The sequence below is a fragment of the Prionailurus bengalensis genome, chromosome A2, assembly GCF_016509475.1.
Source record: "Prionailurus bengalensis isolate Pbe53 chromosome A2, Fcat_Pben_1.1_paternal_pri, whole genome shotgun sequence".
Classification (NCBI taxonomy): domain Eukaryota; kingdom Metazoa; phylum Chordata; class Mammalia; order Carnivora; family Felidae; genus Prionailurus; species Prionailurus bengalensis.
This window is the reverse complement of record NC_057348.1, coordinates 153292148-153305224: the sequence shown is the minus strand read 5'-3', so window position 1 is coordinate 153305224 and position 13077 is coordinate 153292148. Positions and strand designations below refer to the sequence as shown.

General features: G+C 41.1%; 1 protein-coding gene across 1 annotated transcript in view; it reads left to right on the top strand.

Moving 5' to 3' along the window:
- The window catches only part of KIAA1549 (KIAA1549 ortholog), a 163013-nt gene that overhangs the window by 85914 nt on the left and 64022 nt on the right, over window positions 1-13077 (top strand). Inside the window, exons 10-11 of the mRNA XM_043589639.1 lie at window positions 9377-9554; window positions 12725-12909. Of these exons, the coding sequence (XP_043445574.1) occupies window positions 9377-9554; window positions 12725-12909 (363 nt within the window). The remainder of the gene's footprint in view (window positions 1-9376; window positions 9555-12724; window positions 12910-13077) is intronic.

The following is a 13077-nucleotide window of genomic DNA, read 5'->3' as shown; positions in this document are numbered from 1 at the left end:
CAGGAAAGTGGGATGAGACCCAGAAGTGCAGGGGCAGAGAGGTGGGTGGTTTGGAGGTAACAGAGAGGAAGGTGCACAGCTGGACCTGGGGTGGGGGACGACGGGGGGGGGGGGGGGTGCCTTGAGCTGACATCATTGTTCTGTCACCCTTTTAGCAAGTTTTGCCCATAAGCACAGTTCTTGATTCCCCTCCCCAGAGTAGTTCCCTTGTCAGGTTAAGTAGAGTATAGAGAAATTTTTAAAAACTAATAAAACATTGAGAGTAATATTAAATAAGCAGAAAATAAAAAATTAAAATGACATGTAAAAAGCCTTGCCCTGTTTAGCAGCCCTGGCTTCATAGAGCTCAAGGTCTTGGTGGAGGTTAATTTATGCACATGAAGCAGTTATAGAGCACCGTTGTAGACTCTGGGTCTGAAGTTCTCTCTTGTCCAGCAAGAGAGCCGATGGAGGATTAAAATGCGAGAGAGGCTAATGTCCGGGAGGAGACAAGAGCCCGGAGTAAGGGTCTTTGCTCCGTTTTTATTAGGATCAGAAGGCTTATAAGCGTGATAGACGTGCACAAAGAGACAATGAAACCGTGAACATTAACTCATGGGTATGAGGGAAAAGGGGTTTTCGAAGATATGCAGTGTTAGGGGTTTTGGTCAATATAAAACAAAATCCTGGTGCTGGGCAGATGGTTGTTTACTGCGGGCATGAGGCACCAAGGTGTGTTTATCTAGCTAGCCTAGGGGACAAGAGGGACACAGCATGGCACCTCAGGGTCAACATGGCACCTTTCTTTTGCTACTTAGCTCTGCTCTGGGCAACTTAGCCCTGCTGCGGTCTGTAGCCCCGCTTACCTATTTTGGTCCTTCCTTGCTGTGAAAGCAGCTTTCTGCTGTTGTACTAAGTTGGGGGGCGTTTCCTCCCTGAATATCTAATCTTGTTTACCTGATTTTGGACGCTTTCATCCTGAGGCTTCCTGTTCCTATATGCCCTGTTAACCCATAGGTGGAAGCTCAGGGAATTCCTAAGCTTACTCCCCGCAGAGCACCACAAAGCTGCATAATGAGGTGCTACTTTCATTGTGCAAGTTCCCTAAGGTAGGAATATGAGATTTGTGGGAGCCAAGCCACATGGCCAGTGGTGCCATCTGATGGATTAACTAGAGGCCTGCCCGACATCTCGTCCCCCTTAGAGTGACACAGTGTGAAGATGTGTGGACAAGGGTTCATCTACAGTAGTGCAGGACTCTTCATCAAAATATAATCTGCAAAAGTGAAAGTATTAAAACTACCTAAATGTCCTGCAGTTGGAGAACGAGTAAATAAATTACAGTGAATCTTCTCATGTTGGAATGTTATGTAGCCAGTGTCATTTTTTAAAAATTATTGAGTGATATAGAGAAATGCTCAAGTGAAGAGAGACTACCAAAGAATGTCTGTACTCTCATCCAAATATTAATATAAAACCTATGCAAAAAAATGGCAATATGCCAGAATGTTGGCAGTGATTATCTTTGGTTGGTTGAATTTCAGGTGATTTTCATTTTGTTCTTTATACTTTTTGTGTGTTTTTCAAAATTTCACAGTGAGCATATAATTTGTAGAGTAAACATGTGATTTGAATCAGAAAATAATTTAAAAAATGAAATTGAAAATGTTGCCCCAAATGATGGCCACGTTGTACTGTGGTTGTATGGATTCCAGATATGAATCTGGTAAGTCATCTAGAAAGGATGCTAGAATTAGAGTCTACTAATCATTGCTTTCAGACTGAATAAGCTTGTAGAATCTTTAATTATGTACCCAAGTAGATGGGTACCTGGTTTCTGCAAGAAAAACCCATTTCCGAAATGTATCAGAACTTTTCAGTGTAATAAACAGGCATGCAGGTAGTGACACAGGTGGGTATAATCTCCTTGCGTTTCAGTAGCCCTTTGATAGTCTTCCACTCTAAAGGCTAATAAAAATTAATCACTACAGCCCAGTTCGGGGGAGGAGGAGGTGGTTAGGGAAAAGAAGTGGTCAGGGAATTAGCCTAGAAATAGCAAACAAAGGGAGGATAGATGAGCCCTTCTCAGGATGGAGAGGTATAAAGAACAGATTCTTCAGGGATGAGAGTTTGGACCTGTGTTGTTAAGGAGCTTATAAATAATCTGAAAGAAGGCATTCACAGTGAAATCATGAAATGGTTGATTTGCCAGAAGTTTCCGGTGATGAGGGAGGAGTCTAGCAGCCAAGTCCAGAACACGGGGCAGTATTACAATTCTGCACACGTGGCTGGCCAAGTAGCAGCTGCATTTTGCCAGTTGCAAACGTAGAGACCAAACATTCAAGTTGTCTGTCTAAAATAGAGGGCTTGGACTCATTGTTGGCATTTCCCCAGAACATCAGTCGTGCAGTTTGCTGGAGTCTAAAGGGGCAGCGAAATTGTTGCATATTATTAAGAGAAACAGCAACAAAATAGAAAGGTATATTTGTATAAAGCTGATATAGCAGGTACACAGATTCCGAAGTCCTAATGTGAAAGGACTACCTTTAACACCTGAGAGATAGCAATTTTGGGACAAATCAAAATACTGTTTGACCTAGGAGATTGTGAATTTAAGCATGGCTTTCTAGCTTGATTGAGATATAATTGACATATGACACTGTATAGGTTTAAAGTGTATCACGTCATGACTTCATGTATGTATATACTGCAAAATGATTACCACAGTAAAATTAGTTAACACATTCATTACTCACATAGTTCCCTTTTTTGTGTATGTGGTGAGAATTTTTAAGATCTACACTCCGAGCAACTTTCAAGTATATAATACAGTATTGTTAATTAGGGTCACTGTGCTGTGCATTGGACCCCTGGAACTTCTTTATCTTGTCGCTGAAAGTTTGTACCCTTTGTCCACCATCACCCATTTCTCCCACCCCCTGCCCCTGGCAACTACCACCTACTGTCTGTTCTTGTGAATCTGGCTTTTTTAGATTCCACATATAAGTGAGATCATACAGTATTTGTCTTTCTCTGTCTGACTTATTTTGCTTTGCATAATGCCCTCGTGGTCCATCCATGTTGTTGCAAATGGAAGGATTTCCTTCTTTCTTATCACTGAATAATGTTCTGTGCGTGTGTGTGTGTCACATCACATCTTTTTTCATCCAGAGGCGGACACTTAGGTCGCTTCCATGTCTTGGCCATTGTAAATAATGCTGCAGTGAACAGGGGTATTCAGATATCTTTTCAAGATTTTGTGGATTTCACTTCCTTTGGCTATGTATCTGGAAGTGGGAGACCTGGATCATATGGTAGTTCCATTTTAATTTTTTTGAGGAACCTCCCTACTGTTTTCCACAATGGCTGCACCATTGTACATTCCCACCAACCATGCATAAGGGTCCCCTTTCCTCTACTTCCTGATCAGCACTCATCTATTATCTTTCTGATACTATTCTAACAGGTGTGAGGTGATACCTCATTGTGGTTATGATTTGCATTTCTCTGATGATTAGTGATGTTTACCTTTTCATATAATTGTTGGCCATATGTATATCTGTTTTGGAAAAATGTCTATTCAGATCTAATGCCCATTTTTTTTTAATTTTATTTTTTAATTTTATTTTTTTGGAATTTACATCCAAATTAGTTAGCATATAGTGCAACAATGATTTCAGGAGTAGGTTCCTTAATACCCCTTACCCATTTAACCCATCCCCCCTCCCACAACCTCTCCAGCAACCCTCAGTTTGTTCTCCATATTCATGAGTCTCTTCTGTTTTGTCCCTCTCCCTGTTTTTATATTATTTTTGTTTCCCTTCCCTTATATTCATCTGTTTTGTCTCTGAAAGTCCTCATATGAGTGAAGTCATATGATTTTTGTCTTTCTCTGACTAATTTCACTTAGCATAATCCCCTCCAGTTCCATCCTCCAGTTGCAAATGGCAAGATTTCATTCTTTTTGATTGCCGAGTAATACTCCATTGTATGTATGTACATACATACATACATACACCACATCTTCTTTCTTTTTTTTTTAATTTTTTACTGTTTATTTATTTTTGAGACAGAGAGAGACAGAGCATGAATGGGGGAGGGTCAGAGAGAGGGAGACACAGAATCCGAAATAGGCTCCAGGCTCCGAGCTGTCAGCACAGAGCCCGACGCGGGGCTCGAACTCACGGACCGTGAGATCACAACCTGAGCCGAAGTCGGCCGCCCAACTGACTGAGCCACCCAGGCACCCCACACCACATCTTCTTTATCCATTCATCCATCGATGGACATTTGGGCTCTTTCCATACTTTGCTATTGTTGATAGTGCTCCTATAAACATGAGGGTGCATGTGTCCCTTCGAAATAGCACACCTGTATCCTGTGGATAAATGCCTAGTAGTGCAGTTGCCGGGTCGTAGGGTAGTTCTATTTTTAGTTTTTTGAGGAACCTCCATACTGTTTTCCAGAGTGGCTGCACCAGCTTGCATTCCCACCAACAATGCAAAAGAGATCCTCTTTCTCTGCATCCTTGCCAACATCTGTTGTTGCCTGAGTTGTTAATGTTAGCCATTCTGACAGGTGTGAGGTGGTATCTCATTGTGGTTCTGATTTGTATGTCCCTGATGATGAGTGATGTTGAGCATTTTTTCATGTGTCAGTTGGTCATCTGGATGTCTTCCTTGGAGAAGTGTCTATTCATGTCTTTTGCCCATTTCTTCGCTGGATTATTTTTTTTTTTTGAGTATTGAGTTTGATAAGTTCATTATAGATTTTGGATACTAACCCTTTATCTGATATGTCATTTGCAAATATCTTCCCCCATTCTGTTGGTTGCCTTTTAGTTTTGCTGATTGTTTCCTTCACAGTACAGAAGCTTTTTATTTTGATGTGGTCCCAGTAGTTCATTTTTGCTTTTGTTTCCCTTGCCTCTGGAGATGTGTTGAGTAAGAAGTTGCTGCGGCCAAGATCAAAGAGGTTTTTGCCTGCTCTCTCCTCGAGGATTTTGATGGCTTCCTGTCTTACATTGAGGTCTTTCATCCACTTTGAGTTTATTTTTGTGTATGGTGTAAGAAAGTGGTCCAGGTTCATTCTTCTGCATGTCGTTATCCAGTTTTCCCAGCACCATTTGCTGAGGAGGCTGTCTTTATTCCATTGGATATTCTTTCCTGCTTTGTCAAAGATTAGTTGGCCATACGTTTATGTGTCCATTTCTGGGCTCTCTATTCTGTTCCGTTGATCTGAGTGTCTGTTCTTGTGCCATAATGACCATTTAAAAAAAATTTTTTTTTTCAACGTTTATTTATTTTTGGGACAGAGAGAGACAGAGCATGAACGGGGGAGGGGCAGAGAGAGAGGGAGACACAGAATCGGAAACAGGCTCCAGGCTCTGAGCCATCAGCCCAGAGCCCGACGCGGGGCTCGAACTCATGGACCGCGAGATCGTGACCTGGCTGAAGTCGGACGCTTAACCGACTGCGCCACCCAGGCGCCCCATAATGACCATTTTTAAATCAGAGTTTTTTTGTGTTTTTTGCTACTGAGTGGTTTGAGTTCCTTATATATTTTGGTTATTAACCCCTTATCAAATATTTGATTTGTGCATAATTTCTTCCATTCTGTAGGTTGCCTTTTCATTTTGTTGAATCTTTTTTTCCTTTTTCGCTGTGCAGAAGTTTTTAAGTTTGATATAGTCTGCTTGTTTATTTTTTGCTTTGTAGCTTGTGCTTTCAGCGTTATATCCAGAAAATCATTGCCAAGAACAGCGTCAAGGAGCCTTGCCCTTATGTTTTATTCTAGGAGTTTTGTGGTTTCAGGTCTTACATTTAAATCTTTCCATTGGAGTTAATTTTTGTGAGGGGCCCACTTTCATTCTTTTGGATGTGAATACACAGTTTTCCCAGCACCATTTATTGAAAAGACCATCTCTTCCCCATTGAGTATTCTTGGCTCCTTTGTCACCATGGTCCTCTGTGGTTCCATATGAATTTTAGGATTGTTTCCTATTTCTAAATGCCACTGGAATTTTGACGGCAATAGATGGCACCTATAGATGGCTTTGGATAATATGGATGCTTTAACAATGTTAATTATTCCAATCCACGAACACAGGATATCTTTCTATTTATTTGTGTCTTTAGTTTCTTTGATCAGCATCTTATATTTTCAGTGCACAGATCTTTTTTTTTTTTTTTTAATTTTTCAGTGTTTATTTTATTTTTGAAAGAGAGCAAGAGACCACAAGCAGGGGAAGGGCATAGAGAGGGGGACAGAGGAGCCAAAGCAAGCTCCGTGCTGACAGCAGAGGAGCCTGATGTGGGGCTTGAACTTATGAACCATGAGATCGTGATCTGAGCCGAAGTTGGGTGCTTAACTGAGTGAGCCACCCAGCTGCCCCTCAGTGTACAGATTTTCTAATTCCTTGGTTCAGTTTATTCCTTAGTATTTTATTATTTTTGATGCTGTTGTGAATGGGATTGTTTTGTTTATTGTTTTTTCAGATACCTTATTGTTGATGCATAAAAACATAACAGATTTTCATGTATTAATTTTGTATCCTGTAACTTTACTGCACTCATTTATTCTAATAGTTTTTTTTTTTTTGGTGGAGTCTTTAGGGTTTTCTATATATAATATCATGTTATCTGTAAATAGTGATAGATTTTACTTCTTTCTTTCTGATTTGGATGCCTTTTATTTCTTTTTCTTGCCTAATTGCACTGGCTAGGACTTCCAGTACTGTGTTGAATAGGAATAGTGAGAGTAGACACTCTTGTTTCTGATCTTATAGGAAAAACTTTCAACCTTATACCACTGAGTATGTTAGCTGTGGGTTTGTCATCTATGGCCTGTAGTATGTTGAGGTATTTCCTTCTACACTTAATTTGTTGAGAGTTTTTATCATTAATGGATATTGAGTTTTGTCATATACTTTACCTACATCTTTTGAGATGATCATATGATTTTTATCTTTCATTTTTTTATGTGATATATCACACTTACTGATTTGCATGTGTTGAACCATGCTTGTATCTCAAGGATGAATCCCACTTGATCATGGTGCATGATCTTTTAAAAAAAAATTTTTTTTAAATGTTTGTTTATTTTTGAGAGAGAGACAGAGAGAGAGACAGAGCATGAGCCTGAGCATGAGCAGGGGAGGGGCAGAAAGAGAGAGGGAGACACAGAATCTGAAGCAGACTCCAGGCTCCAAGCTGTCAGCACAGCCTGATGTGGGGCTCAAACTCATGAAATGTGAGATAATGACCTGAGCCAAAATCAGTCTCTTAACTGACTGAGCCACCCAGGTGCCCTGGTGCATTATCTTTTTAATGTGCTGTTGCATTTGGTTTGCTAGAAATATATTTTGTTGAGAATTTTTACATCTAATTCATCAGAGATAGTGGCCTGTAGTTTCCTTCCTTCCTTCCTTCCTTCCTTCCTTCCTTCCTTCCTTCCTTTCTTTCTTTTTTCTTTCTTTCTTTCTTTCTTTCTTTCTTTCTTTCTTTCTTTCTTTCTTTCTTTTAGTTTTCTTTTCTTTTCTTTTCTTTTCTTTTCTTTTCTTTTCTTTTCTTTTCTTTTCTTTCGTAGTACCCTTATTGGAGTTTGGTATCAGGGTATTATTGGTCTCATAAAATGAGTTTGGGAATGTTCCCTTCTCTTTATTGCTTTGGAAAATTTTGAGAAGGATTAGCACTAATACTTCAAATGTTTGGTAGGATTCATCAGTGAAACCGTCTGGTCCTGGGCTTTTTTTGTTGGGAAGTTTTTGATTACTGATTCAATCTTCTCAGTCCTTATTGGTCTGTTCACATTTTCTGTTTCTTTGTGATTCAGTCTCAGTAGGTCATGTGTGTTTATCCATTGCTTCTAGGTTATCCAATTTGTTGGTGTATAATTTATGGTATTCTCTTATGATCCTTTGTATTTCTGTTATCTGTTGCAGTGTCTCCTATTTTATTTATAACTTTCATTTAAGTCCTTTTTTTGGTTAGTCTCACTGAAGATTTGTCAATTTTATCTTTTTAGAGCCAACTCGTAGTTTTGTTCATTTTTCCTATTCTCTGTTTTATTTATTTCTGTTCTAAACTTTATTATTTTCTACCTTCTGCTAACCTTGGGCTTAGGTCTTGTCTTTTTCCTTCCTTCCTTCCCTCCTTCCTTCCAGTTCCTTGAGGTGTAAAGCTAATTTTTATTTGAGATCTTTCTTTTTTCTTGATGTATGCATTTATAGCTATAAACTTTCCTCTTAAACTGCTTTTGCTGTATCCCATAAGTTTGTGGTATGTTGTGTTTCTTTCATTTGTCTCAAGATACTTTTTAAATTTCCCTTTTGATTTCTTCTTTGGTCTATTGGTGTTTTCAGGAGTGTGCTGTTTAATTTCCCTGTGAAATTTCCAGCTTTTCTCCTATTATTGATTAGTTTCATACCATTGGGGTCAGAATAGATACTTGATATCACTTCTGTCTTCTTGAATTTGTTGAGGCTTGTTTTGTGGCCCAACATATGGTATCCTAGAAAATGTTCCACGTGTGCTTGAGAAGAATGTGTATTCACTTCTATTGATACTGGATGGAATGCTCTGTAAATGTCTGTTAGGTTCCTTTAGTCTATAGTGTTGCTCAAATCTGCTGTTTCCTTATGATTCTCTGTCTGGATGATCTATCTATCACTGAGAGTGGGATGTTAAAGAATTTGTGAGATTTATCATCCTGAGAGCAGTGGTTCTCAAGTGAGGGTGATTTTGCTGCCCCCGTCCCCTGCCATGTAGGGTACATTTGGCAATGTCTGGTGACATTTTTGTTTGTCACAACTAGTATGGGAGGGTATGGTTACTGGTACTGGCATCTAGTGAGTGGAGGACAGTGATGATGCTGAATATCCTGCAATACTTGGGATAGCCCCCCACTGAACCAAAATGGCAGTAGAGAAGATTGAGAAACCTCGTACCAAAAAAAGAGAGAATGCTGATAAGATTCAAGATGAGATTGGATAGAACCAGTAATAGTTTCTGGGAACCAGGGGTGTACCTAATGGTTACGATTCATGTGGGGAGGACATTAGCGTTCTCCTGTGATGTGCTGGAGCTGGTTGGTAGCAATTCTAGACTGCGTGGACTTGGCAGCCTTGCGTTCTCTGTATCCAACTTGCTCATGTGTCTCAGAGCAGACTCTGAGCAAGATGAAGCACATTTGTTATTCCGTACAGAGTAACTTTCGTTTTAACCGTCCACCTTCCCATCAAGACAGCATCGTGGGGATTCTGGGATCCAGAATGGTGTAACGAGCTCAGTATGAGGACGAATGAATCCTGAATACCACAGTCAAGATGGAGTGCCCTGAGAAAGGGCATCTGGAAACATGAGCTTTGAAAATGCTAATGGTTTCTGTTATCTTTCAGATGGTAAACGTGTCAAGGCTAGAGGGAGATGACAATCCCGTGCAGCTCATCTACTTTGTGGAGGATCAAGATGGAGAAAGACTCAGTGCAGTCAAGTCTTCAGATCTGATTAACAAGATAGATATCCAGAGAGCAGCCATTATCTTGGGTTACCGAATTCAAGGTGCTGTTGCCCAACGTAAGTGCATGAGGCATAGACCCTAAGTATTGTCAAGTATTGTCAAGCTGTGCTGTGGTCAAAAGCCAGTCTGTTTTCTGACAACGAAATCTGAATTTAAAGCACTCTTACGTGCACAGAGTAGATTTCTGTCTTAAACCCTTATTACAGGACGCTCGAATAAGATGTCAGTTGTGAAAATTCACTTGACAAGTCCTTCTTTATTTATTTTGTTGATTTAGCCTTCACTGCTGTTTTTCTTACCTGGCATTTTGTATTCCAAGTGTTAGAGTGAGTTCTCGTAGCTTAAGTTAACTGTAATATTTTTTCCCCTGCTCCTGTACTATTTTTCTTTTAAAAATTTTGTCTTCGGTAAAATAACTTGCTTTCTCTGTATTTATTCCAAAATCTTGTCTGTCGTATTTTGAACGTTGGTGGGGACAGTTAGTCACACAGGAAGCTGGGAGTTGCCCTCTGCATTTACTGGCTTCCTTCTGAGTTTTTTAACACAAAGAAGTCCTTGATCCGTCCCCTTTTCATTGCTATTTCTCTCCCTCCCCATCCTCACAGTACTTCACAATTTAGAAAGAGGTATTTTGATATTTCTGTATTATTGTTGGAAGATACTTGGCCCCCTGGCAGTGATTGCTCTCGGTGCCTTATTTTTCAGCTCCCAGATTTTGGGTATTTAAAATGAAGGAGAAGGAGGGGCGTGGAAGAGTGTATTTCTCTAAATGTTCCCTTATGAATCAGGCTGCTATTTTAATGTGGATGTTCCTGCATTATGAGCCAGAGAGCAATCCTTGTAGGGAGCTTGGTGATATTTTCTCCCAAGAGTAAGGGGATAAGTAAGTGTTGAGAAGTAATTGAGCATCAGAGACTCTTGAAAAGGTCTTTGTAGGGAACACAGAGGAGGCAAAGGCACTTTTGAAAAATGACAGCTTCACGGTTATCCTTGATAATGGAAGATTCTTTGTGAAATCTGTACTTGTCCCTGGAAACTAAGCAGTACGAGGACTCCCGGGCACACTTTGCCTGATTCATAGATGACAGTGGAGAGAGTTTAAGCAAATAGCTGTTGGTGGTTTGTGTTTGTGTATTTCAGATACGGTTGCATGTTAGTATGTTCTGTTTCAGAGCAGTGAGAAAAAAATAAACAAAGCTCTTAGTTTTCTTCATCTAGGACGTTTTGTATTTTATTTTATTTTATTTTATTTTATTTTATTTTATTTTATTTTATTTTATTTTATTTTATGAAAAATAATTTAAGTTTATTTATCCATCCTGAGAGAGAGAGAGAGAGAGGGGCAGGCAGGCAGGCAGAGAATCTCAAGCAGGCTCTGTGCTCACAGCATTCCAGCTAAGCACTTCACTTTTGAAAAAAGATCGATTGCGATATGGTACGGGCACCTTTCCCACTACTTCCATTTGCTCTTTGCACATCTCTTTCCTCAGTTTCTTGCTAAAATCCACAGGGTAAGGATCCTAGGATTGGAAGCCTCAGCCAACGTCAGGCCCTAGGGCAGCCATAGACCCTGGTATCAGGGACTCATTTGGTGAATCCGTGCCTCCCCCAGGGTGTTACTAGGTGAGATCCAAGGAGAGGATCCACTTGTCCCAGCTCCTCGGTTTGATTCTGTCACTCTTTCCGTATGGTCAGTTGTTTTCATGCAAAATGAGTCACATATATAGACTATATTCAGGTCAAGTTCAAAAATAAGATTAACACTTTGTCCTCTTTTTCATTTCCCGCATAGCCTGTGCTCTCTCATTTGTGCTTTCTGCATAGTGCATGTGCTTCAGAGGGCTCGCTCCCTTCCCTTGTCACTCTCTCAGGGCCTAAACCCAACATTTAAGCCGGCACTGGGAATGTTTGTGTTGTTACATCTTTGAGCAGAAACATTTTGATCCCATAGCACATGTTAACCATTATAGGATATGAAAAAAGCGTAAGACTTAGCCCCTGCCTGTGGAGACTGAAATGTATTGCAAGAGACAAGACTTAGAGTCATGACCATATTAATGAGTGGAGTGGTGCCGTATATCAAGATAACACGTTTATGTAATAAAATGCATTTTAAAATATAGTAAGGTACCGATTGCAAGGCCAAAGTAACCAGAGTAAAATAACTTAGAAAGGGAGGAAACTACTATTGTCATGGAGAGGTCTTTAGGAAGTGATCACAACGGATGAGGAGGTTGGGCAGAGGGGAGGGGGACATTTGGGTTTGGGTTGTCTGGTGATTGGAACCTGAGCTTTTTTTAAAAAATTTTTTTTTTCAACGTTTATTTATTTTTGGGACAGAGAGAGACAGAGCATGAACGGGGGAGGGGCAGAGAGAGGGAGACACAGAATCGGAAACAGGCTCCAGGCTCTGAGCCATCAGCCCAGAGCCCGATGCGGGGCTCGAACTCCCAGACCGCGAGATCGTGACCTGGCTGAAGTCGGCCGCCTAACCGACTGCGCCACCCAGGCGCCCCTGGAACCTGAGCTTTAAGTGGAGCTGAGACCTTTGAGAGGATGGGTGCAGAATGAAGAGGTCAAGGGCCCTGGATCAGGAGACAAGGTTAGGGAAAGGAGCTGGTGAAGTAATTGAAGGCAGAGGGGTTGAAGCCTATTCCTTCAAGATCATGTCAGATGGGAGGCTTGGCAGTGGTTGGGGTGGTCAGGAGGGTGGGGAGTGGCAGATTTGGAATCAGTAAGTGGGATTTCACATAATTTAAAAATTGACATCTGGTACCTCAAATCTTGCTTTAGGGGTTTAGAGGGAGAAAAGGTGAGGAAATTAAGGCGATGCTCACAGATTACTTGTTGGGGTTTCTGGTTTTTAGTATGGAAGCGTTCCTGGAGTGAGGTTACAATGGAGCTGGTGGAACACACTGGAAGTCAGGAGACCTGGAATTAACCTAGCTCTGCCATCAGATGAGCCATGTTCCTTTAGACACATCACCTATGTCACTGTGGTCACTAGTGCATTGAGGACGTAACAGTCTGTGTTGTGTTTGTTTACTGAGTCATGTTTCTAGCCATCAGGAGATCACAGCCTCCAACTACTTGTTTTGACCTGAAACGACAAGGACTCTCCAGGTTTCTCACAGAAGAAGGCATGTTCTTCGTGTTCCTCACAGAAGGGCTGTCCGGTAAACGAGTGCAGAAGAATTAGCGAATGACCTGTCTTCTTTGTCTGCAGCCTTGGACAGAGTGAAGAGGCCGTCACCAGAGTCCCAGAGCAGCAACCTCTGGGTCATTGTCGGTGTGGTCATTCCAGTGCTCGTGGTGACGGTGATCGTCATCATCCTCTACTGGAAACTCTGCCGCACGGACAAGTTGGACTTCCAGCCTGACACGGTGGCCAACATCCAGCAGCGTCAGAAGGTAAGGGGTGTAACGGCCCCGTGTTCACATAGGCCGTCTTACGGGCTGGGGTAGGCTGAGTTCAGGCTCTTGATACTGAAAGACAGGAGAGGGAGCTAGTAGGGACATTTTGTGGCTTTAACGGTGGTATCCCTTTGCCTCATATTTGCTTACTGGAACCCTGTTTCT